The sequence below is a fragment of the Podarcis erhardii genome (assembly GCF_964252035.2).
Source record: "Podarcis erhardii genome assembly, chromosome: 11".
NCBI classification, from domain to species: Eukaryota; Metazoa; Chordata; class Lepidosauria; order Squamata; family Lacertidae; genus Podarcis; species Podarcis erhardii.
The window spans coordinates 53,495,405-53,521,606 of NC_138501.1; the positions used below are offsets into that span (position 1 = coordinate 53,495,405).

Genomic DNA, 26,202 nt, shown 5'->3' on the forward strand with positions numbered 1-26,202 from the left:
TTTTGGCTGACGGCTTAAGCACCATTATTCCCCCCCCCTCTCTCTCTCTCTCCCTCTCTCTCTCCCTCTCTCTCTCTCTCTCTCTCTCTGTGTGTGTGTGTGTATAATAGCTGTCAACTTTTCCCTTTTCTTACGAGGAATCCTATTCGGAATAAGGGAATCTCCCTATAAAAAAGGGAAACGTTGACAGCTATGACACACACACACACACACACTGCTGTCCAGGGTTGTAAAGACTGCGGAGAGCATAATTGGATGCTCTCTTCCCACCTTGGATCAAATCTACGCTTCCAGGTGTCAGAAGAAAGCTGCAGAGATCGCGCAGGATAGTGCACACCCCGGAAATGATCTCTTTCAGCTTCTGCCTTCTTGAAGAAGGTGCAGGGTTAAAAAGACTAGGATTAGCCGCCTGAGAAACAGTTTCTAGCCAAATGCAATTTGGGTTTTAAACGCAGTGGAAGGTAGTCTCTAAGGGAGTGTATTGTATTTTTAAAATGGGGTATCAGAGTTTTTAGGGGGCTAACCAGGCTGGGATAGCTGGGATAGCAGGCTTGTTGGTTTCTGAACGTCTGATGTAGATTTTTCAATTTCGTTGTTCTGTATGGGACAATGACAATAAAGATTATTGTATCATATATCATATAACCAAAGATGTGCTATGGATTAAATGGGTGCCCCCCTCCCAGCTGCTAGGGAGGAGAACAATAACTAAGAGTGTTGTGTGTGAACTGAGCTGGAAGCTGGCTGGAAGCTGGAGATGCAGAGACCAGCTTGCTCAGTGCTGGATCCAACGCTGTGACTAATGGGGAAGCAGGATCTGTTGGGGTACAAATGCTGTGAGCCCCTCCCACTTTATTCTCAGGTTGTGCATATGTGTAAATAAAACCTCAGTGTGTGCTGACCTTCATTCCCAGGAAACCAAACCTGGGCAAGTGTAGGAGTCCCTCACTTCTCTAACATCTCAGAGATTGGGGAGGTGTGTAAAAATAAAAATTTACAAAGCTGAGAATGAACTCAAGGCAGAAGCTGAATCCCCACCCCCACCCCATAGCAGTGCATATAGGATGTGCCGGAGGGCTAAAAAATCTCTATCAAGGGATAAATGTGCTTCCTGCACAGTGAGCGCTAGAAGATGTTCTGCGCTGGTGGCAGCAGCAGCAGTGAATAGATTTGCCGTTATGGGTTGAGTCGCCTCCAGGAACTCCATTTGAGCTGTGGAGTTTAGCAACCCTCTGCCATGCCCCACTGATCCTCTGTGACCAGTTCCAGTCAGACTGGCAGACAGCAGTCCTGAACACCCTTCAGAAACTGGGTTTTACCTCTCAAGCCCTTCTAAGTCTGCAGTTGGGCCAGGCAAAAGCTACGGTCAGGCAAAGAATCATAGACACCAAGAGACAAAAGGACTGCTCAAGGTGTCCCAACTGTAAAATTGGAGAAATTGAGAGAGATATAGCTGTACCGGCAGCATATCTCTTCTTTCTCGTATCCAAAAATGCAAGAAGGGCCTTTACACTCTCCAGAAGCTCGGCTCTCCCCTCGCCGGTCCTGGAAGGAGCCTTTTAAAAAGTCCCATATGCTCAGCGACTTTGCGCCTGTTCATTGGGGGAGATAGGAAGCCCAGAGCACTTGTCCTTTAGATGTCCCTTTTATGAAGAGGCACGTAGTGAGTGTTGGAATTCTGCCTCGGTCAGAGGAATGCTGTAGCTTTGAACGTTATCCGATGTTATAACTGTGGACAAACTGGGCATCTTCAGCGGACCTGTAAGAAGCCACGTCAGCAGAAAGGAACCAAGGGAAGCTCCACGAAGTCTGAGGCGTCAGGCAAAAGTCATACCAAGTCTCAGGCGAAGCCTGCAAAGGCTTTGATGTCGCTAAAAGCCACACCAGAAGTGGGGAATTCTTTCGTTCTAGACACGGGAGCGACGGTTCATATGTCCCCAAACAGACAGCTATTTTCGACGTTTAAGAAGCAAAGCTTCGCTGTACAACAGGCCAACAGTCAAGAGCTGGAAGCCACCGGAATTGGGACTGTGTATCTTGAAAGTCTGAACTTGACTATAAACAATGTTTATTTGGTTCCAGGGTTGAAGTACAATCTGCTCAGCGTATCACAGATTGCTAAGAAGGGACTAAAACTGTCCTATGATGATGAGAGCTGCGAGATCTACAAAGATGGAGAGTTGTATCTTTCTGCCAAAGAGAAAGATGGACTGTATTTGTTGACTTTTGATCAAAGTGATTACATGAAATGTAATTCTAACATGATCTCTTTTGCAGGTGTAGCCAAGAAGAACGCCAACCATGGTCACCTCGAGGGTCGACAGGGCATTTCAGCGGGTGTATGCTGATGTGATTGGTCCTCTAGCACCATCTAGAGGCAATGCTAAATATTACCTTATGTGTGTTGATTCTTTCACAGGTTTTGTCTGGATTTATCTTTTGGAGAGACCAAAAGACGCCTTAGAAAGGTTTAAAGAGTTTTGTGACAAGGTTAAAAATATGCATGATGCTAAGATTGCTTGTCTTTGCACAGATGAGAAGCCAATATTTCTCTTACAGGATTTCCAGAGGTTCCTGCAGAAGAAAGGGATAAGACACAAAATTGCTGCTTCCGAAGAAGCATGGAAGAAATGTGTCTGTGTTAGGGTGAACAAAGAATTGCAAAAGGAAATGGAGGAGCAATTGCTAAGTTCACATCTGCCACATGAGTACTGGGCTGAGTCGCTAATGTCGTTTTGTTATACGTGGTTGAGAAAGTTTTCGAAAGAGTTGGGAAGTTCTCCTTTTGAGAAACTGTTCCATAGAAAACCTTCTGTTGCCCATTTCAAGCTTTTTGGGTCTCATGTGAGGACAGAAGCTCCGGGGGGAGTAAAGAATGCCAGAGGCATTTTTGTGGGTTATGAAAAGGGTCTCTACAGAGTAATTTTGTCTGAATCTGGTCAGGTGATTCTCACAAAATTCCTAGAGAGTGCTCCTGAACAGGAGAGAGTGATTGTTCACACATTTCCCACAGGAGATGATGATTCTGATTCTGATTCTGATGTTGATTTTATTGATTTCAGTAGTACAGATGATGACAGCGATAGCTCAGACAGCTCAGTTGTCACAGTCATTGAGAGTAAATCTCACATAATGACTAGACCCTCAGAAGAGGAGGATGAACCACTGATTACGCTTAGTACTGGTTCTCCAGAGAGTTCAGAGGCTGAACCAGAAAGCAGAGAAGAGCAGCACCTCTTACGTAGGTCTGAGAGAGCAACGAAGGGTGTACCACCCAAGAGGTATTCAAAAGAGTTTGCCAACCTAGCTATTGCATGTGTTGCTGTTGTAAACGACAAAGGTCAGATTGAAGCTGTGTCTGAGTCAGAGACAAAGGCACAACAGAGAGTTGCTAACCAAGGTAATGCAGATGCACTCATTCCTTGGAAGTCACACAACCAGAGAGGTACATTGGTAAAACCAGTGGCGGGTAGTTCCAAGGGTGGAACTGAAACAACAGGGGAATGTTATATGTATAACAACTGTTTGTTTTCTTCTCTGGATCATGCATTGCACGAAGCACACATTGATTCTTTAGGGGGAGGATGTTACCATAAAGAAGCAATGCAGAAGCAAGCAGCAGCTAAGCCAGCTGCAGGTGGCTGGAAAGCCAGACAGGATGTTTGTGACTGTTACCATGGCAAGAAAGGGGCAGTCCATTCTCTGTATTGAGCACCGGACGTTAGCTCAGTGTGTGTCATATGACCTGTACAGGATGTACATGGGTGGAGTTTTTTCTCTCTGCTGTTATTGTTAAAGAGTGCAGACATCTTTATCTGTATGGCTGCTAAAGACAGGAAATGCTGGAGAGCTGTTTCTGGTCAGTGCAGAGGCAATATTGAGCTGGATGGACCCAGTATTTGGACTCAGCACCACGTAGCTTCCTATTCATCAGCCTGGGGCCTGTTAACTTGTGGGTATATGCATATGTAAAGGCAGGGAGATTTAAGGATGTTTATCTTAAAAGCATCGAGTGATCTACAACTCTCTTGAAATTTCTGGAAGTTTTAAACATCTGTGAAAAAAAGAGTTGTTCTTACTAGATTAATAATAGTGGTCTTCTTTTTTTCCCCTGCTTTTAAAAAGCTCTATTTCAAATTTTTGTTTTTGTGGTTTAACTTTTTACATACTTTTCAAATGCACTTTTTAATGTACTATTACTTACTGCCCAGGAACTTTAGCTCTTGGGTAGCCTTTAAATAAATTCCCCCAATCCCTTCAGATCATACGACACTGTTGAGATTAAGTACCTTCAAAAATTGGTACCTGAATTTCTGCGCTTTCTTCGTCCCTTCTCGTCTTTCCCCCCGTTACGCATCGTGTCTTTTAGATTGTGAGCTTATAGGTAACAAGTCTCTTCTCTTTTAATTTCTTTTTCTCTTTTAATTTCTTTTTAAATTTCTTTTTAATTTCTCTTCTCTTTTAATAGTGTGTAGAAAATTCCAGGTGCATCATGTTGTTGTTGTTGTTGTTGTTGTTTTACAGATCCAATCTGATGTAAGAGCCTTCATCTTTCATCAAGGCACCAAATTTGAGCCTTGACCTACCCTACGTTTAGGAGTCCTCTTTTCCAATCCACCCAAATCCCTTTAAAGCAATTATAACCCTAAGGGGTTGTCAGTGTTTGTAAAAGAAAAAGGTTCTGACCTCTTTTACCTGGTCCTCCGACCCTAGTTGGCACAAAGAGTCCTTAAGAAAGAGTACTTTGCAGAATGCTGCTTTTATTCTTAAAAGTCGTCTTCTCCAACCACGACCGACAGCTTTATACATATCAAACGCAACCAGCTTTCTACCATCCAACCAACCCACACCCAACACTAACAGTGACCACTCTATATATACAGGTACAATTTGGTGAAAGGTTGCATGAGTCATTGTAGGCTGCTGACTCATGCCAACTTAGTTCTTTTAGCATTAAAGAAACAGCGGCCAATTTTTAGCTGTGACAAGCATCTTGGTTGTCCACCTGCTCCCCATCTGGGCTGCCTGTTGGGGCCATCCACACCAGCAATTTGCAGATTTCCTTGCCAGGAGCTATGGGTGATGACAGCCGCTAGCTGAGACGGGCCTTTGAAGAGGCAGCTCCTTGATGCTCCAAGCCAATTGACCCTTTCTCTCTCTCTCTCTTGCCCAGACGACTTTGTGAAGCAGAGCCGAGGGATGCTCCTGCTATACACCTTGAAGAACCCCTCTTTCCCGGAGTACATCTTCAACAGTGAGAGCGGCATCATGTGCCTCGACATCCACGTGGACCACCCCTACCTGATTGTGGTGGGTTTCTACGATGGCAATGTGGCCATCTACAACCTCAAGAAGCCTGCCAGCTCCCAGCCTGGCTACAAGAGCACCGCCAAGTCTGGCAAGCACACCGACCCCGTCTGGCAGGTGAGTGGAGTGGCCCCATTGCTCTTTCTGAAAACTGGCTTGATCCCCAGATAAATCGCAGTGTCTCACCAAGGCGTTCCCAGCCAGTGTGGTGTAGTGGTTAAGAGCGGTGGCCTCGTAATCTGGGGAACCGGGTTCGCTTCCCCGCTCCTCCACATGCAGCTGCTGGGTGACCTTGGGCCAGTCACACTTCTCTGAAGTCTCTCAGCCCCACACACCTCACAGAGTGTTTGTTGTGGGGGAGGAAGGGAAAGGAGAATGTTAGCCGCTATGAGACTCCTTAAAGGTAAGGGGACCCCTGACCATCAGGTCCATTCGTGACCGAGCGTGCAGCGCTCATCTCGCTTTATTGGCGAAGGGAGCTGGCGTTCAGCTTCCAGGTCATGTGGCCAGCATGACTAAGTCGCTTCTGGTGAACCAGAGCAGCGCACGGAAACGCCCCGTTTACCTTCCTGCCGGAGCGGTACCTATTTATCTACTTGCACTTTGACGTGCTTTTGAACTGCTAGGTTGGCAGGAGCAGGGAATGAGCAACAGGAGCTCACCCCGTTGCGGGGATTTGAACTGCTGACCTTCTGATCGGCAAGCCCTAGGCTCTGTGGTTCAACCCACAGCGCCACCTGCATCCCTTCTTTGAGACTCCTTAGGGTAGTGATAAAGCGGGATATCAAATCCAAACTCGTCTTCTTCTTCTCTTCTTTAAAAGACGTCGGCACGACATTAACATATATAAATCTTCCCAGCTATTGCATATTGTTCAGCATATATCTCTGTCCCTTTCCTTTCTTCCTCTCCTGCACCTTCTTTTCTGAAAATGAGTCTTCCTGATATGGTGCAGCAATAAGAGCGCTCTTTGAGAAGGGAGCAAGGCGTGCCATCAATAAGGCTTCTCCTCATCCCAGAGGGGAGGGGTAGTGAGCAGGAGCAGCTTCCCGGGGGGGGGCAGGGGGTGTGACCAGCTCCCTGCTCCTGATTGCTTCTGCTGCCGTGGCCAAGCCTTCTGGCCAACCAATAGGGCCGGCTGGTGGGCGGGGCTAGCCGCATTTAAACAGCTGTGGCAGCGCTCAGCTCCCAGCCTGTTCCTGCTTTCTTCGGATCTCCTGCCCTCCCTCCCTCTTAGGCCAGCTTCTTTTTGCGTATTGGCCTTGCTCTGGACTTCGGTTGGTTGCCTTGATTGCCCAAGGGGCCCGGTAGGACTTTTTTTATCCATTTGGCAAATTGGCACCAGCCTCTTGGTTTTTTCACCTACCTCGTAGCAACTCGTCATAACTTTCTGGTATTGGCGGTTAGGCATTGGAATATGTGTGCTGTGTTGGAGGATTGGGTATGGGCCATCATCTACCCCTCCTCTTTTGGGTATTCCGTTAAAGGAATCTGGCAGTCATGGATCCTGTCCGATGCCCTGCTGGTGGCTTGGGCCATGGCACAACCCCCGGTGACGTCATGGGGGGGGGGCTTCCAGTTGTATTTGCACCAACAAGCTCCTCCCACTGGTTGTTAACCCTGAAATGACTCCTGTGGAGTCTTGTATTGCTGTTTCATCCAATGCCTAAGCCAATACTACTCACATGCTGTAACCAATAAAAGTTGTGGCCTAATTTTGCCCATTAACCTAAAAGAATGTGTCTTTGTGTCTTATTGTGGGTGGCGGGTCCTTGACTCACAACCTTCTTCCAGTTGTGTGCTGTTTTCATGTGGTAGTCTTGTTGAGCCTGATCCACACAAATGTTGTTGCGTGTTGGTGGGGAGGTAAAAAATCAACTTAAGGTTGACATCGCAATACTGTACATTTTTTCGTACACTTTGAAGTGCCCTATTCTGAGTAAGCCAGCTGTGGAGCGTGCCCTGGCAGGGGCTGATGGGAGTTGTAGTTCAAAGCACCTGGGAATCACCATGTGGAGGAGGGCTGGGCTGCATCAGAGACCTTCCCCTGCCACATTTGGGACATGCAAGGCACTGAACCAGACCTGCAAACCCTCCCAAACACTGGAGTTGCTTGGATATTCCCCAGCAGTCTCTGAAACTCAGGGACAAAGCCATTGTGCAGCCGACGCTGCTTCTCCTGGGTCTTTTGTTTGCGTGTGATTAATGCTCTCACTTATTTCTAAACTGCTCTCCAGGCACGGAGACCGTCAGGTCTGCAGACGGCTTCTTGCCTAGCGCTGAACGTGTCCCTGGATTACTTGTCTAGAAGGAAAGCTGCTCTGTGACGGTGCTCCCTTCGCAAGCCTTTGCTGGGCTCCGCGGGGTGGCTCAGGGTAATCTGAGGCAAGGCAGCGCCAGAGCTTGGCTTTCGAATCTGTTTTCTGTGCCATGGCTTAGCCTTCAAACACGAGAAACGATCAAGAGAAGGCGCCTTGCGTGTGTCACTGAGTGTCTCCACTTGAGTATCTCCCACAAGCCCAGATGTTGCTGGTTTCATTGCTCCACCCCCCATACTGTCTACACCCCCAGGGGAAACAATCCTCAAGTACAGTCATACCTCATGTTATGTCCGCTTCATGTTACATTCTTTCAGGTTACGTCCCACAGCAACCCGGAAATACCGGAAAGGGCTACTTCCGGGTTTTTGCTGTTTGCGCATGCGCAGAAGCGCAAAATGATGTCACGTGCTGTGACGTTACCATATGAGAGTGCTGGAGGTGAAATAGTTAACCAGGTTACCCTATCAGAACCCAGGGGGTGGAGTCAGAAGGACTATAAAACCAGCTCTGGCAGGGGCGAAGTGGGGAGTTCATTGGGAGTTGGGTGGTTGGTTGGAGTGGGAGTGAATTGGGATAGAGTCTGTGGGGAGGTTGAGTTAGTGTAGCGAAATAAGCTGAGTCAGGAACAGTTAGGGGCTAGGAAGACAAGTAAATATCTGAGAGGTGGTTTAGTGAGTGAGAGCAGGTAGCGGAAGTTATAGGTCTGGACGGGCACCCCATGATTGTAATTGACCCATACCATTTATGAAACCACACGCTTGTTAAACTGCAATAAATAAACAGAAGTTTATGTTCCAATTTAAACCTGACTGGACTCAGTATTGTACCAGGTAGGGCCTGGGTGGTGGCAGCGAGAAATAAAGTGGTGGCACAGGGATCAATAGATGGTGAAACGTCCTGTGTGATTGCCACAGTATGCTGGTCCCAGGGGCTAACCGAGAGGTGAGGTCCGAGTCCAGTCTGAGGTCGATGGTGCAATATTAAGGCAGTCCGTAGAAGTCGAAGCTGGGTGCAGAGCAGGGCGTTGGGTGAGGTCAGGAGCTCCGGCAGGGAAGCAGGTCAAGGATCAGGCTGGAACCAACAATGTTGCTCCCGCAACTTGGGACTGGGGCTGGCCGGCTTTTATCTGCCCCGAGGCATAGGGCGGCCCCGATCCTCTGGTGACTCGCCTCTCCTGGCCTGGAGGCGAGCACTCCTCCTGCAGGAACTTAGTTCCTTCTGCCTCTCTGCCCTGAGCCTCTGCAGCTCAGGAGAGGCTGGAGGGTTACCGGACCCAGAGGCAACCTCAGCTTCCTCTGATGGGGCTGAGAGTGGAGCCCCTGCAGGCAATGGGTCCTCCATCCCCTCAGGAGCCAGAGCAGGCTCAGCTGGTGCCTGCACCTGAGGATCCAGCACAGGTGAGGACCCTTCAGACTCAAGCCCCAGCCTCGGCTCAGCTGGTTCTGGAGGTGGGGAATCCTGTGCAGGCTGGGATTCCTCAGGTTCAGCTTCCGAATCCGATTCCCAGGCCATCACACACAGCTTCATGTTACATTCTTTTAGGTTACGTCCCGCGGTGAATCGGCAGTACCGGAAAGGGTTACTTCCGGGTTTTGCCGCTTGTGCATGCGCAGAAGCGCAAAATGACGTCACAGGCATGCACAGAAGCAGTGAATCACAACCTGTGCATGCACAGACGCGCCGCTGCGGGTTGCGCTCTTTTCATGTTGCAAACAGGCCTCTGGAATGGGTCCTGTTCACAACCAGAGGTACCACTGTACACACAACTACTCACACTCCTCTCTTGGCCCCCTCACCTCTTCCCTTTCTCTTCTTCACCCTCTCCTCTTTCCTGTTGTCGAAATAGATGTTGGAATCCTCTTGGGCCAGGGACCTTTCTGTTGTTGCTGCTGTTGCTGCTTACGTTATTCTGCAACACACTGTGCATATTGATGGCACCATTGTGAATGAATAAATCCATTGTTGTTACTGCTTCAGTAATAGATAATAGACGCCGCAACATCTCTCGCATGTAACACTGCGATGGGGGAATCTGGAAGTAAATGCATATAAACACATACCTCTCTCCCTCGCTCAAATGTCTGTGACAGCTTTTGCGGGAAAGTAGCTGCACACTTAAGGGACGTGGGTGGCGCTGTGGGTTAAACCACAGAGCCTAGGACTTGCTGATCAGAAGGTCGGCAGTTCGAATCCCTGCAACGGGGTGAGCTCCTGTTGCTCGGTCCCTGCTCCTGCCAACCTAGCAGTTCGAAAGCACATCAAAGTGCAAGTAGATAAATAGGTACCGCTCCGGCGGGAAGGTAAATGGCGTTTCCGTGCGCTGCTCTGGTTCACCAGAAGCAGCTTAGTCATGCTGGCCACATGACCCAGAAGCTGTACGCCAGCTCCTTTGGCCAATAAAGCGAGATGAGCGCCGCAACCCCAGAGTCAGTCACGACTGGACCTAATGGTCAGGGGTCCCTTTACCTTTACCTTTAGCTGCACAATTAGGAGTGCCGGTACAGTAAATGCAATTCTAAACGATGAATTAAAACCGCAAGCTAGCAACTGAAAAGATAACAGATAAAAGACCATTAAAATATGCCCTTTAGAACCCAATGGGACCACCTCTCCTAGTGTGTCCCACGGAGGACCTTATGGTCTTCAAACAAAAACATCTTGGAGATCCCTGGCCACAGGGAGTTTAAGCTGGCCTTAACCAGAGCCAGGGCCTTTTTGGCTGTGGCCCCGATCTGGTGGAATGCTCTGTCACAAGAGACTAGGGCCCTGTGGGACTTGACATCTTTCCGCAGGGCCTGCAAGACAGAGATGTTCCACCAGGCCTTTGGCCAGGGCACAGCCTGACCCCCTCCTTTGGTAATCCTCACAGAACTCTAGCCCAATGGTTCCCATTAATTTGATTCAGAATTGATTTTAGAATGGACTGATTTTAGAATGTATTTCAATTAATTGATTGCAATTTTACGTAAACTGTGTTTCTTTTATTGTTGTTAGCCGCTCTGAGCCCAGCTTCGGCTGGGGAAGGCGGGATATAAATAACTTCTTCTTCTTCTTCTTCTTCTTATTCTTATTATTGAGAAGACTAGATTCAAGGGTGAGCAACAGCACCCAGCATCCTTGTGTATATCCCAGGACTGCAGGGCATTCTCAGGATCTGAGTGCACTCTGCCCCCTTCCGACCCACAGCAACTTGTGTTCAGAGGCATACCAACCCTATATCTGGGAGGTATCTGTAGCCTTCACGAATTTGTCTAATCCTTTTTAAAGTCCATCCAACTTGGTGGCCATCACTGCCTCCTGTGGAAGCGAGTTCCATTGTTCAGCTACATGCTGAGTGATTTAGAACAGGAAACCGTGGTCCTAAGTTTGCTGAAATCTCAATCAGCCCCTTGAGCCTTGTCCAGGGTCCTGACTTTGCCTTGGTTCCAATTAATCCAAAGCCTACTGGTTCATTATCTTGCTTGCGCCCTCTGCCTCCTCTCAGTGGTGGAATTCACAATTTGGAAAAGCACTGTCAGATGCTGGTGGTGGTTGCTCGTGAGTAACCAGGCAGGACTCCGATCTGTCTTTTACAGGTTTTATTGTGCAAACTATTTACAGTGCACAAGGGATGCGGATGGCGCTGTGGGTTAAACCACAGAGCCTAGGACTTGCCAATCAGAAGGTCGGCGGTTCGAATACCTGCCACGGGGTGAGCTCCCGTTGCTCGGTCCCTGCTCCTGCCAGCCTAGCAGTTCAAAAGCACGTCAAAGTGCAAGTAGATAAATAGGTACCGCTCCAGCGGGAAGGTAAATGGTGTTTCCATGCGCTGCTCTGATTCACCAGAAGCAGCTTAGTCATGCTGGCCACATGACCCAGAAGCTGTACGCTGGCTCCCTCGGCCAGTAAAGCGAGATGAGCGCCGGAACCTCAGAGTTGGCCACGACTGGACCTAATGGTCGGGGGTCCCCTTTACCCTTTACTATTTACAGTTCAGATCTACCAAGTTCATGTCTGTCTCAGTCACTTGCAGAATCCGGGAGTGGCCCCTTCCGGCTTCTCTCCCAACAACTTCGGCACCCCAAGCCTCCTCCTCCCCTCCTTGCATTTCACCCCTCTGTGCAATCTGGGCGACAGAAGTGGCGTGTGTCCCTCCTGGCCAGCCTGGCTAGGTGAGGCGCTGGGGCTCTCAGCATCCTCCTCGAGCCCTTTCCTCACTTGGCTGGCCCCTTCCCTCTCTTCTCCACTGGAGGTGTGGCTTTTCCCACCGCTGGAAGAGGAGCTGCTCCTCAGGAGCTTCGGAGGCTCTCTGTATCCCAATGGCCCTCCTGCCTCTCTCCCCTGTTCCGATGGCAGTCCTCTGACAAGCACGGTCACCATGAAACGACTCTGCAACCATTGACACACTTTGCAAAAAGAGCCTTAGGGTGTCAGATCTCAGCGAGCACCATGCCTACAAAGAAGAAAAAGAAAAAATATTAATTAATGGCACCCCGTGCAAATGGGTGACTAAAGAGCAAGTTAAGCTGACGGAAGGCCTTTTTTTGCACATACACACACCAGTACCATTTTGCATCCAGCTGTGTGACCCACTTTGCTGCTCGGCCTTCCTGCGGACAGGTGGGATTCCTCTGCCAAAGGGGAGGAATCAAAGGACTTTGTGTCCTGCCGTCAGTTCTGCCAGCCAGGCACCTTTGATATGTTCATGCAATCTACCACGTTTCAAAAGCAGGACTTTAATCCACACGCTCGCTGTTTTCTTCACAGGGGAGGTGCTCTCAGAACACCTTCCCCTTGACTTTTGAAAGTTTTAGGGTTTTCTTTGCCAATGGTTCCCAAACTTTTTCAGCCTCCTTCCCCTTCGGTCTATAAACCCATCCCTGGCACTCCCTTCCCTATGAAAAATTATTACTCAAAATAGCACAACCCACTTCGGAAGATAATCACAAAATTTGAAACAGTAACAGCTGATTACACACTGATTCAAAATCCACTTTAAACTATTTAGTTTAATTAATTCAACAAAATTGATGAACTTGATCTAATGATACCGACTTTGCAAAGTAATAAATAATAATAATAATAATAATAATAATAATAATAATAATAATAATAATAATAAAATAATAATAATAATAAAATAGTATTTATATCCCGCCCTCCCCAGTCAAAACCAGGTTCAGAGCGGCTAACAACAATAAAAGTAACACAGTTTACATAAAATCACAATCAATTAATTGAAATACATTCCAAAATCAGTTCATTCTTAAATCAATTCTGAATCAAATTAATGGCAACCATTGGGCTAGAGTTCTGTGAGGATTACCGAAATAGTCATTTACACCTCCAGCTTCCCCCTGCCTCCCACTTGCACTGTGGCAGCCCCCCGAAGGTGATCTCGCTGCCCCACAGGGAGCAGGGTCACCAACTTGGTCAACCACAGTACCATGTTGTTGTTGTTGTTTAGTCGTTTAGTTGTGCCCGCCTCTTTGTGACCCCCTGGACCAGAGCACGCCAGGCACTCCTGTCTTCCACTGCCTCCCGCAGTTTGGTAAAACTCATGCTGGTAGCTTCTATGACACTGTCCCACCATCTCGTCCTCTGTCATCCCCTTCTCCTTGTGCCCTCCATCTTTCCCAACATCAGGGTCTTTTCCAGGGAGTCTTCTCTTCTCAGGAGTTGGCCAAAGTACCATACTAACCATCTTTTATAGAATCACACACCACCCCTTCACCAGATTCTCAAGACTTCCCTGGAACATGGGAAACTGCCTTCGACTAGAACAGGCTCTGCCAAGTCCATCTAGCCCAGGACGTTCATTGCATGGGCAGTGCCTTCAGCTTCTCATGCCTTTCCATACCTCTTGCTACCCCAAGGGTGAACCCTGGGTTCCCAGGCATGAAATGGAGGTCCCTTGCATCTGAGCCTTGATCCTTCCCTGCACCTCTCTCTCCTCTTTGCTCAGTTCATTGGATCTCCCCAAGTTCTAACACTAACATAGACATCCATTGAAGTTGAACATTGGAAGATTCAGGATAGATAATTTATTATGGTCAAAGACCAGCTCACATAACATAACACAATAAAAACAGCGTTCATAAAGAGAAAATATACAATTGGAGCAGATTGCAGCAATAGCTCATGAGTTAAAATTGAGATATATACATACACCCGTACAACTGAGATTTGGGCTACCATAAAAAACTGACCCTGAGGCACCCCAAAGGGTGACTTCAGCATTTCTCTAGTGAGCTATTTTATTCTAGAGGATGATCTGTGCCTACAAATCTGGGCGCATAATCTGGCAACCAGCCAGGTCGTCTTATGATCTTTGCCTAAGAGGAGAGAATTAAGTTTAGACTTGTCTGAAAGTTCAGCAAGCCTCTTCAGCAAAGGATCAGTGGTGTCTCTACGGATCTCAACATAAAAAGGACATCTAAAAAATATATGTTCAAGGCTTCCTATTTCCCCTAATGGGCAGGCGCAAAGTCTCTGCAGGATAGATAAGAGAAAGCACCATTTTACATAGTTAAATAATGGAATTTGCTCCTTTAGGAGACAGTGATGACCCACTTGGAAGGCTTTAAAAGAGGATTAGGCAAATCCATGGAGGTAAAGGGTAAAGGGACCCCTGACCATTAGGTCCAGTCATGACCGACTCTGGGGTTGTGGCGCTCATCTCGCTTTATTGGCTGAGGGAGCCGGTGTACAGCTTCCGGGTCATGTGGCCAGCAGGACTAAGCCGCTTCTGGCAAACCAGAGCAGCGCATGGAAACACTGTTTACCTTCCCGCTGGAGCGGTACCTATTTATCTACTTGCACTTTGGTTTTTTTTTAAAAATAATATTTATTGAACATTTTCAAATAGAAAAAAGAAAAAGAAGAATAAAACATCCATTTTATAACCTTATTTTCATTAATATCCTTTCAGGACTTCCCCGCCCCACCCCCTTTTGTATTCCAATTCCTTCAAATAGATTCAGTAAGTTCTTACCCCAAATTTTAAACTTATTATGATTAACCCAATGTTAACAGTGTTTTTCCATCCCCTAAAATCGACCCCGCTCCCTTCCACGAGTTCCCCTCTTTAATATGCAGAACAGATTAAAATAAAAAAGGAAAGAAAAAAGAATAAAGTATAGTTTAACACCCTTTGGATTCCAAATTCCCCTCCCCCCTTCCCGGTTGCGTTCCCCAGTGTCCATCATGCCTGCTGTCATCCTGGAGATCCCACATCTAGGCCAAAATCCTTCACAAGTCCACTTTGCCGTCTTTTTAAAAGTCTTTGCCGCCTTTTTGGTCATCTTTAATTTCGAACGTCCAATCTTGGAAGAACTCTATCTCAAAAAGGTCCATTTTTTCCATCCAGATCTCTATATTTTAGGAGCAAAAAGTCCAATCTTGTTTCTTTAGACCTTTCAAATCTGGATGTCCCAAATGTTCCCACTTCCAACTTTGTCCAATTCTTGTTGTTCATGTTGTTCTTGTTATTCTCTCTCCTCAGTTTCCTCTAGTTTCATTTCCTGCTCCCCTGCAAAAATGTTCTAGTTCCAAAAGCTTCTAAATCCTCTACAGAGGCTTTGTTATTCAGGAACCGAACTTTACGTCAAGTCCCTTCCATTCTTCAATAGATAAATCTATTGTCTCCTTTAGTGTAGAGACCTCTGTAGACAAAATAGTATTCCATTTCTGCAGTTTCCCAGGAGATAAAGAGTCCTATTCAAATTCCATACCAGCAATACTTGTAGTGTCCCACAGCCCCTCTAGAGGGATTATAGTAACTCAGTTTCCTTCCAGATCACACCCAACAGTCAAAGTAACTTGTTATTCCTTATTTTAAACAGTTAATATCCAATTTGTAACGAATATAACCGGCAAAGTCCTCGTAACAAAGTTCTCTTTTTATTCTTCAGCTTTGACAGCTCCTTTGACAGCTGTCAAAGCCTCTTTTGCTCCTCTCCCGGCGCTCTCGTGAATCGCTCCCGGCTCCCGGGGGGGGGTTGCCTTTTAGCTCACTTTCTACTTTTCTCCTCCAGCCCAATCTTATAGTTTTCCATCGTGAAGTTAGTAACTTTATCAAAATAGGGTAGCACTTGATCTTAGTTGTCAAATCCTTTGCTTTAGATCCTCTACAACCGGGGGGAGACTGACTTCCTTTTTACACCTCCCCCGCTCGCTCCGAATTAAAAAAAAATTTTTTTCCTTTTTAAGTCCAGTTTCCAATTACTCACGGGTTGTTCTTTTTGATCCAAATTTTCAATAGAAGAAGTCAGCGCTCTCCGCCGAATGGCATGCGGCTTCGCTCGGTAGGGGAAGCGGAGGACTCATAGCACCACCCCCCCGGCACCCACTCCGCAGCCTTTAAAAAGGGTCGGGGGGGCGCAAACGGTGCCCGCCGAGTCACCATGCCAATGGGTTTCAGCGCCCATGGTTTTTAAGGGTCCCCGCGTCACCGGCACGGTAGAACCCAGCCCCTGCCGAGCAGGCTCCCTCCGGAGCTCGGAGGGAGTCCGCCGTTCGGCGATGGCGCCAACCCGGAAGTCTCTATCTACTTGCACTTTGATGTGCTTTCGAACTGCTAGGTTGGCAGGAGCAGGGACCGAGCAACGGGAGCTCACCCCATCGCGGGGATTTGAATCGCCGACCTTCTGATCAGCAAGTCCTGGGCTCTGTGGTTTAACCCACAGCACCACCCGCGTCCCTTTATGCAATCCATGGAGGAGGAGACGGCTACTGGCCGGGATGCCTTCACAGATAGAGGCAGCAATGCCAGTAGCTGGAAAGCACGGGGGGGGGGGGAGAGGGCTCTGGTGCTCGGATCCCACTTGCGGGATTCCCTGCTTGTGGGGTGTCTGGTTGGCCCGTGTGAGAACAGGATGCTGAACTAGATGGTCCATTGGCCTGATCCAGCAGTGCTCTTCTTTCATTCTTACGATAATCTTTATTGTCATTGCCCCATACAGAACAACGAAATTGAAAAAATCTACATAAAACATTCAGAAACCAACAAGCCTCCTATCCCAGCTATCCCAGCCTGGTTAACCGTCTAAAAACTCTGATACCCTATTTTTAAATACAATATACTCCCACAGAGACTACCTTACACTGCGTTTAAAACCAAAATCACAGAAATGGCTAGAAACAGTTTCTCAGGCGGCTAGTCCTAGTCTTTATAACTCTGGACCTTCTTCCAGAAGGCAGAACTGAAAGAGATCATTTCTGGGGTGTGCACTATCCTGCACTATCTCTGCAGCTTTCTCATGGCACCTGGAAGCATAGATTTGATCCAAGGTGGGAAGAATGCACCCAATTACTCATCTGCCTCTGGCTCTTCTGATCCTTGTTTACCTGCTGGGCACCAAACTGATCACATCTTACGAAGTACATTTTGCTGGCTGCTTTGAGCTCAGAGCGGTTTTTTTTCCTAACCGGAAGAAGAATGTTTAAGAGTATTTCAGGAAAATAAAATAGCTTAAAACTGCCAGATGGAATGGAGTTGAGTTACTTGGGCTGTCGTTCTTGTCTTCTTGGGGAATATCTCACCGCCTTCTGGGGCTTATATCCAGGGCTCCAGCTCCCCCTCCTGAGAGTGGCTGCCCTGGTCTCCTCATTGTGGCTGATAGATCTGCGGCAGGGGGGTGCTTGTCTGTGGCCTTTACCTCATGCATTCATTCATACATACATAACCGTCTGCTAACCACCTTTCTGCTACAGAAATGTCAGGGGATCGTACAGTCAATAAAAGATAACACTGAACACTAGAACAATAAGAACAGCAATGAAACTCAAAAAACAAAAGGCAATGGAACATATTCTAAATCCTTTTTGGAAGCACAATTCCCACTTCATGCTAGCAAAGCAGGCTATTGGGAATTCCTCTCTGAACCCTGAACTCCTGCAGGTGATGGCCGAGGACAGATCCTGCCCTACCTTTCCCTGCCCTGGAGCCAGGTAAGGTGTCACCTCATTCAGCAAAGCGACTCTTCCCACACTCATGACTCACTGATAACAGGCTTACCTTGGTGTAATTAGATGTATCATCTTTTTGTTCGCTGGTTACAAACGTCTCCGTTATTTTATTTATTCAAAATATTTATACATTGTCCTCCATCCAAATCGATTCTGGAGCTGTGTGCAACAGGCGTCAATAGAAATTGTTCACATACAATACGCTAAAAACAATTTGAATCCAAACAACAAAACGGAGAAGGAGGGGAACCAATGAAACAAATTACTGTAATAGGACCATTTGAAAGAAATGTATTTAACTGAAAAAATGTATTTAACTGATGTTGAAAAGTTTGTAAATGCGGGTGCTAGTCAGAGCTCTTTACTGAGGGCATCCCAAAGCCAGGTGCCAACACCTCTGAGATGCAATTCCATCCAGCAGTATGATTAATAATAATAATAATAATAATAATAATAATAATTTATTTCTACCCCGCCCGGCTTCCGCAGCCACTCTGGGCGGCTTCCAACCAAATATTAAAATACCGAAAGGACCCCCCCTTTTTTTTCCAAATCCACCCCATCCCAGAGTTTGGACCTGCAGCACAATATGTGCCAGAGCCACCAAGAAGCTTGTTCACAGCTTCTTTTCCTCTTCCAAATCTAGCTTTTCCTACCCTGGCTTGTCTTCTCTCAAGTGTAACCATACTGTGACTGTTTCATTCATGGCAACAGATTAGACTTCAATGGATTCCTTTTGAGAAATAAATAGGACTTGGGGCTGTGAATAAGGCTTGATGGAATGATACCGATAAATAGCTTTGGTTTATATTAAAAAGAAAACCCGAGATCTCTCCAGTGTTATTTTTTATTATTATTATTAAAAAAGCTATCAGGGCTTCCTTTTAAATGCAAATGTTTGAGTTCTGCCACTTATCAGAAGATAAAGGGTGTGATAATACCAGCTCTTTGTAGCGAAATGGCATAGCATGATGGGATTGAGTGGCCATGTGCATTTCAATGGGAAGTAGAAGCCCCCGCATATCATATCGCCTCTAAATGGGCCAATATTGTGTGATATTTCATGCCAATGCATGCTACTCCTTGAAAAGAGGATTTACGTTCTGGCCTTTTCCCATCCTTGAGCGGGGAAAGGTGGTTGCCCACTGGCCACATGGCAATCCCTAGATCTCCCTGTTCAGATTTGCCTGCAGGGTTCTTTGTGGGGCAAAAAAACCTAGGGTCATCTAGTCCAACCCCTGCAATGCAAGAATCCGTCTGGGGACGGATTTTGACCGGGGACGGATTTGTGAATCTGGGGACTGTCCCCGGGAAACAGGGACATCTGGTAATCATAGGCTATGCCCATAATGAGTGTCTGTCGCTTACTCCTAATGTAGCTGTTGATCCAGGCTGATGGTGGATTGGAGCACATCTGCCACAACAGCCCTGTGAAGCAGGTTTGGCTGAGAGTGAGCCACAGGCTCAAGGTCACCCAGCGAGTTTCACGGCTAAGTGCATACCCTCCCACATTTCTCTGATGAAAAGAGGGACATCCTATTCCATACCCGCCAACATTTTTCCGATGAAAATAGGGACACCCTAAGGAAAAGCATTTTGAATTATGGTGCTGGAGGAGACTCTTGAGAGTCCCATGAACTGCAAGAAGATCAAACCTCTCCATTCTGAAGGAAATCAGCCCTAAGTGCTCACTGGAAGGACAGATCGTGAAGCTGAGGCTCCAAGACTTTGGCCACCTCATGAGAAGAGAAGACTCTCTGGAAAAGACCCTGATGTTGGGAAAGATTGAGGGCACAAGGAGAAGGGGATGACAGAGGATGAGATGGCGGGACAGTGTTCTCGAAGCTACCAGCATGAGTTTGACCAAACTGTGGGAGGCAGTGGAAGACGGGAGTGCCTGGCATGCTCTGGTCCAGGGGGTCATGAAGAGTCGGACACGACTAAATGACTAAACAACAACAACAAAAGTTGTGGCCTATTTGACCCAATATATACTCTTTGTCCTGTCTGGTTATTTCATTGCATTGGGGTCATGGTTCCTTGGCATGCAACCACTGCTTTCAGAGCAGAATCAGTGCAGAGTGGAGTTTGGTGCTCAGAAATCTGTTATTCAGCCTGTGGTTTTATTTTGGGGGAGAGCTGATATGGTATGAATAGATTGTCACATAAGAAATATGCACTAGGCTCTTGGCTGATGGGGCTCATTTACATTAGGCGATGCTAACAGGAATCTATATCTACGGAGAGGCTTCGACAGAGACAAATGCCACCTTCACGCAGCGCAGAATGTTATTGGGAAATGGCTGGTCCGGCTGATAGATGCATCGGGAGGTCCAGGCCGACAGTTTGCAAGCCAGGCCATCTTTTATTCTGCTGCCTGATTGAATTTCCACATCTGGAAATTGGATCAATTATGAGGCATTTGATTCAAGCTGAGATTTATCTTACAGACCTCCAAGTGTTTATCCTCCTCTAACTGCCCTCTTCTGAACTGTCTAAATCCGAAAGGCAAATCTCTCTGGTTTTCTACATGGGTGGTTAAAATGCAGAGTGGGTTTCCGTTCTCCTTGCAGAAGCAGCCCAAAGAGTTATGCAAAATGAGGCAGTAACTTCTTGTCTGCCCCACTTTAGATGTAAGGTGGGAGAAAACGAGCATTTTGGAGGACTTGCTGCCAGGTAAACGAGTATATGGTTGCAACCTTAGACTATTGCCTTGATCTACATAATGTATAAAGTTTGCTTAAACGGAGAAAACACAATCCATTTTCCTGCGAGGAAGTTTGCAAACTGGTGTTACAAACCCAAGCTCTGTGGTGGCTCTTGGTGGCATGATCCACCAAGTTTTTTTCCTGCACAAATTCCTTCTAAATGGAGTGTTGGACTCACCCTGCACCCAACCGGCCTAGCAGAATAAGTCTGTCTATTTTTTTAAAAATATATATTTATTAAAGTTTTAAATGTTACAAAAAGAGAAAGAAATAACTCCAAGTTAGACAAAAATTGACAACACATCAGAATAATGAAAGAGAATAGAAGAAAAAAAAAATATATATAAAACAGATCTAACAGTTCTATTTCCAATTTTGATTTTTCCACCTGGAAGCCAATTTTTTTGTCCAGATTATATGCCTCCCTTATTTGATAATAATGGAGCCAATCTCGCACTCTATTTTTTAGTTTTTCAAAACTCTGTAGTTTTAATCTATCTCCCTCTTGTTCCAGAATTTCCCAATATTTCGGCCATTTGGCCTCCATATTGAGCTTTTTGTGAGCCTTCGCTTCCATTGGTGACAACCACCTTGGGGTTTTATTTTCGAGCAAGTCCTTATATCTTATCCAGACGTTAAACAGTGCTTTCCTGACAATATGATTTTTAAATGCTTTATGTGCTTTGACCTTATCATACCACAGAATAAGTCTGTCTAAGCAGAAAGGCAAACCAAGGTGAAATGTTAGGGCTTCTCTGGGGGGTGGGGGTGGCGGCAATTGGACTGTGGATTAACTGGATGAATGGAGAAAGAACAGAGTTTAGCATCGTTCGGTAAATTCCAAATAAAACCTATTCAACTGACTCATTTGCTGGAAAATCTTTTGTGTTTCTGTTTCCCAGGTCAAGTGGCAGAAAGATGACATGGATAACAACTTGAACTTCTTCTCTGTCTCTTCCGATGGGCGCATTGTGTCCTGGACTCTGGTCAAGGTAAGCATGGTGTCAGCCTATCATTCCTGCCCCTGTTTAATATCCTGCTGTTTGTGGTGTTTGGGGATGCTGCTGTTATGAAAGAAGGGACTTTGTCTTTCCCACATTGGGCCTCACATACCTATTTAAAAACAACAACAACAACAAAACAACAGCAATAATTTTATTTATACCCCTCCCTCTCCGGCCATAGGGACACGGGTGGCGCTGTGGTTTAAACCACAGAGCCTAGGACTTGCCGATCAGAAGGTCGGTGGTTCAAATCCCCGCGACGGTGTGAGCTCCCGTTGCTCGGTACCTGCTCCTGAGTAGATAAATAGGTACCGCTCTGGCGGGGAGGTAAACGGCGTTTCCGTGCGCTGCTCTGGTTCACCAGAAGTGGCTTAGTCATGACCCAGAAGCCGTACGCTGGTAAAGTGAGATGAGTGCTGCAACCCCAGAGTAGGCTAAAACTGGACCTAATGGTCAGGGGTCCCTTTACCTTTACCTTTACTTCCTGGCCAAGACCGGGCTCAGGGCGGCTAACACTAGATATAAAACAATTGATTGAAATACAACTTTAAAAAAGAAGATTAAAATACATTAAAATGCAGCCTCATTTCAGCAGAAACTCAAAAACTTTTTTGGGGATGAAAACGTCGTCTTCACCAAGGCTAACTATCCAGACTGGTCCTACGTGGGCCAGAAAAAAGCCAGGGAAGTCCCCAAGTAGGAGTTCCATCACAGAAGGAAAAAGGAAAAAAGAAAGAGGAGTTGACAAAATTGAGAACATTAAGGCACTGAACCAGTCTGCCTCCATTCTTAATCTGCTTCATAAGTTCAAATGCTTCTCTGCACGACTGTTCAGGTGTTTGATGTGGCTGCTCCCAAACTTTAGGGAGTCAGTGGCTCTGTCAGCTGCGCTCATGTGAACAAAAGAGGAGTCCAGTACTCTGTTCTCATGATGGCCAAGCAGTTGCCCCAAATAGGAGAAGCAGGACCCAAGCACAAGTACACTCTCCCCTCTTGTGGCTTCCAACAACTGGTATTCAGAGTCACTACTACCTCCAATTGCTCTCTTTGCAAAAGGCCACATTTTGTTGTTGTTTAGTCATTTAGTCGTGTCTGCCTCTTCGTGACCCCCTGGACCAGAGCACGCCAGGCCCTCCTGTCTTCCACTGCCTCCCACAGTTTGTTCAGACTCATGTTCGTAGCTTCGAGAACATTGTCCCACCATCTCGTCCTTTGTCATCCCCTTCTCCTTGTGCCCTCCATCTTTCCCAACATCAGGGTCTTTTCCAGGGAGTCTTCTCTTCTCATGAGGTGGCCAAAGTCTTGGAGCCTCAGCTTCAGGATCTGTCCTTCCAGTGAGCAGTCAGGGCTGATTTCCTTCAGAATGGATAGGTTTGATCTTCTTGCAGTCCATGGGACTCTCAAGAGTCTCCTCCAGCACCATAATTCAAAAGCATCCATTTTTCGGTGATCAGCCTTCTTTATGGTCCAGCTCTCACTTCCATACATCACAACTGGAAAAACCATAGCTTTAACTATACGGACCTTTGTCGGCAAGGTGATGTCTCTGCTTTTTAAAATGCTGTCTAGGTTTGTCATTGCTTTTCTCCGAAGAAGCAGGCATCTTTTACCACCTTAATAAATATGGGTGGCAAACCTTTCACTTGACTCTCCTTCTGCACTCCTTGACTAACGCTGTGGTCTCTGGTTTCAGTGAAAAGCCTCATCTTCTTTCCACGTCTCCTTTGTGCAAAGGCATTCAGGTTTTTGAAACAGATTCCAAAAATAGAGACGCAGGCGCTTTATTTTTTGGCTTTATTCCTGAGGTGAGACATCTCAGCTCTTTGGCAGTGCTTTGTTGAGAGTTTCTTGTGGGGTACAGACCAAGGATGTTAAGCTACTTTCCCCCATTCACTCCATTATTTTTTTTTTTTTTTGAAGAAAGGGGGAACTTTCAAAGCACAATAGACTAAAGCAGCAATTCTGGAGCTGAAAGGGCTGTGCAGGCATTGATTTTTCCAATTGCAGCACACCTCTCTAGGAAGAAGTGAAATCTAGCCCTTAAACGTTGATGTCTATTTTGTGTGTTACTTCTATTAACAGCAAAACCTTTGCTGGCTAAAAAGGGCTGTGCCTTCCAAATTGTGGCTGGTACCCTAAGGTGGACACCCAGCAAGGCTGAATGTGGGAAGACACATAAAAGCAGGGGTCAGCAACCTTTTTCAGCAGGGGGTCGGTCCACTGTCCCTCAGACCTTGTGGGAGACCGGACTATATTTTGGGGGGTAGGAGTGGGAGAATGAATTCCTATGCCCCACAAATAACCCAGAGATGCATTTTAAATAGAAGGACACATTCTACTCATTTAAAAACACGCTGATTCCCGGACTGTCCGTGGGCCAGATTGAGAAGGCGATTGGGCCTTTAGTTTGCCTTGTTGTTTAGTTGTTTAATCATGTCTGACTCTTTGTGACCCCCTGGACCAGAGCACGCCAGGCCCTCCTGTCTTCCACTGCCTCCCACAGTTTGGTCAAATTCATGCTGGTAGCTTCGAGAACACTGTCCAACCATCTCATTGGCCACTGTGAGAAAGGGATGCTGGGCTGAATGGGCCATTGCCCTTATCTAGAATGATCTTCTTATACAGTGGTACCTCAGGTTACATACGCTTCAGGTTACAGACTCCGCTAACCCAGAAATAGTACCTCGGGTTAAGAACTTTGCTTCAGGATGAGAACAGAAATCGTGCTCCGGCGGCGCGGTGGCAGCAGGAGGCCCCATTAGCTTAAGTGGTGCTTCAGGTTAAGAATGGACCTTTAGAACGAATTAAGTACTTAACCTGAGGTACCACTGTATTCTAGGTTTCACTGGTGGAAGTGCCCTGTGAGCAGAGTTTTGCTAGCTGGGTGCTCCTGCCTTCGGAAGGTTCCTGGCAGCATTCTCGCCCATCTCTCCTTCCCCCTGGGGCCCCTGGACTCCGAAAATATCTTCTCCAGAGGATTGGGGCCCCTGGAGCAGAACGAGGAGGGGGTACAGGGGGCTGCACAAAGAAGGGGACACCAGCAAAAAACAACAACTAACATGCTGCCCCACCCCTGTCCTCAAGGGGAATCCTCTGCCGTATCCCAGTTCCCCTCATGAATGGAAGGATTTCTTCTATTTGTGGAGAGCTAGTTGGAATCCAAGCCTCTGTCAGCTGAGATTTTTGCATTGCAGCGGGTTGGACTAGATGACCCCTGGAGGTCCCTCCCAACTCTCCAGTTCTATGATTCTGTGACCCTGTGTTCCTGAAGGCAAATGGAAAGAGCTCTCATCTTTCCTTTTCTTTGTCTTGTCTGAGTGTCCCTGCTGGACACATTTGGAGCACCCACCCCCATCATGTTTCTGCGCCAGAGGAAAAGCTTTTCTGATGGGTATGGAACTGCCCTCAGATTGATCTCAGAGAACAGCCCAGATGTGCTTATAATAGGATGCAAGGGCACATGCTAGACTCGCAAACTTCTCATTAAGACCCAGCTCCCGCAAACTGGCAGCCGCCGCCATGAAACATTCAGCGGTTTTGATTCCTCTCTCTCTCTGTTTTCTTTTCTTTCAAACCTCCTTGACAAAGTGTTCTGTTTCAAAGCGGTGCCTCATTGTTGTGACGCCAGTGCCGGCAATTGTTCTGATCTCTTTCTCCTTTCCCCAACAGAACGAGCTGGTTCATACAGACATCATCAAGCTTCTCGTGGAAGGGTCGACGGTGGAAGGGCCAGAGGGCCTGCAGCTGCAGACTTTTGGTACGGGCTGAAATCTCTCCTCCCTGCCCTCCCGCCCCAAGACCCCTTTAGATGCTGGCACCGAGGGCTGGAGTCCCAGGAATGTTTATTTGGGAGCCAGTGCCACAGAGCTCGGTGGGACTTGCTCCCAAGTAACCACACCCAGAAAACTGCAGCGAAGTAACCCGAGTGGGGTGTCCTCAGGAGAGGGTCTGGAAACCAAGCCTTATGAGGAACGGTTGAGGGAGCCAAGTGTGCTTATCTGGGAGAAGATGAAGAGGGGATGTGATAGCCATCTTGTACCCTGGATAGCTCAGTTGGTTAGAGCAGGGGAAGGCAACCTAAGGCCCGGGGGCCGGATGCGGCTCAATCGCCTTCTCAATCCAGCCCATGGACGGTCCAGGAATCTGTGTTTTTACATGAGTTTAATGTGTCCTTTTATTTAAAATGCATCTCTGAATTATTTGTGGGGCATGGGAATTTGCTCATTTCCCCCCTTCAAAATACAGTGGACGCTAAGGTTGCGAACATGATTCGTGTGGGATGCACATTCGCAACCTGCAGCGGCGCGTCTGCGCATGCGCAGGCTGCAATTTGGTGCTTCTGTGCATGCGCAAAGTGCGATTGTGGAGAGCTAGTTGGAATCCAAGCCTCTGTCAGCTGAGATTTTTGCATTGTAGGGGGTTGGACTAGATGACCCCTGGAGGTCCCTCCCAACTCTCCAGTTCTAGGATTCTGTGACCCTGTGTTCCTGAAGGCAAATGGAAAGAGCTCATGCGTATGCGTGACTGCCGAAACCCAGAAGTAACCTGTTCCAGTACTTCTGGGTTTCGGAGGTCCGTAACCTGAAAAAACACAACCGGAAGCACCTGTAACCCAAGGTATGACTGTATAGTCCAGCCCACCACATGGTCTGAGGGACGGTGGACCAGTCCACGGCTGAAAAAGGTTGCTGACCCCTGGGTTAGAGCATGGTGCTGATAACGCCTAGGTTGCAGGTTCGATCCCCATATGGGACAGCGGCATATTACTGCCTTGCAGGGGGTTGGACTGGATGACCCTTGGGGTCCCTCCCCACTCCACAGTGATCCTATGAAAAGGCAAGGCCACCTCATTTAATCAGAAGGACTGTAGGCCTACAGAGAAGAAGCTGCCCCACGTTGAGTTTCCGCCAGCAG

General features: G+C 47.2%; 1 protein-coding gene across 1 annotated transcript in view; it reads left to right on the forward strand.

The window, feature by feature from the left end:
- Positions 1-26,202, forward strand: part of DNAI1 (dynein axonemal intermediate chain 1) — a 157,034-nt gene that overhangs the window by 63,703 nt on the left and 67,129 nt on the right. Inside the window, exons 13-15 of the mRNA XM_081881464.1 lie at positions 5,174-5,424; positions 21,187-21,276; positions 24,958-25,045. Coding sequence (XP_081737590.1) covers positions 5,174-5,424; positions 21,187-21,276; positions 24,958-25,045 — 429 coding nt within the window. The remainder of the gene's footprint in view (positions 1-5,173; positions 5,425-21,186; positions 21,277-24,957; positions 25,046-26,202) is intronic.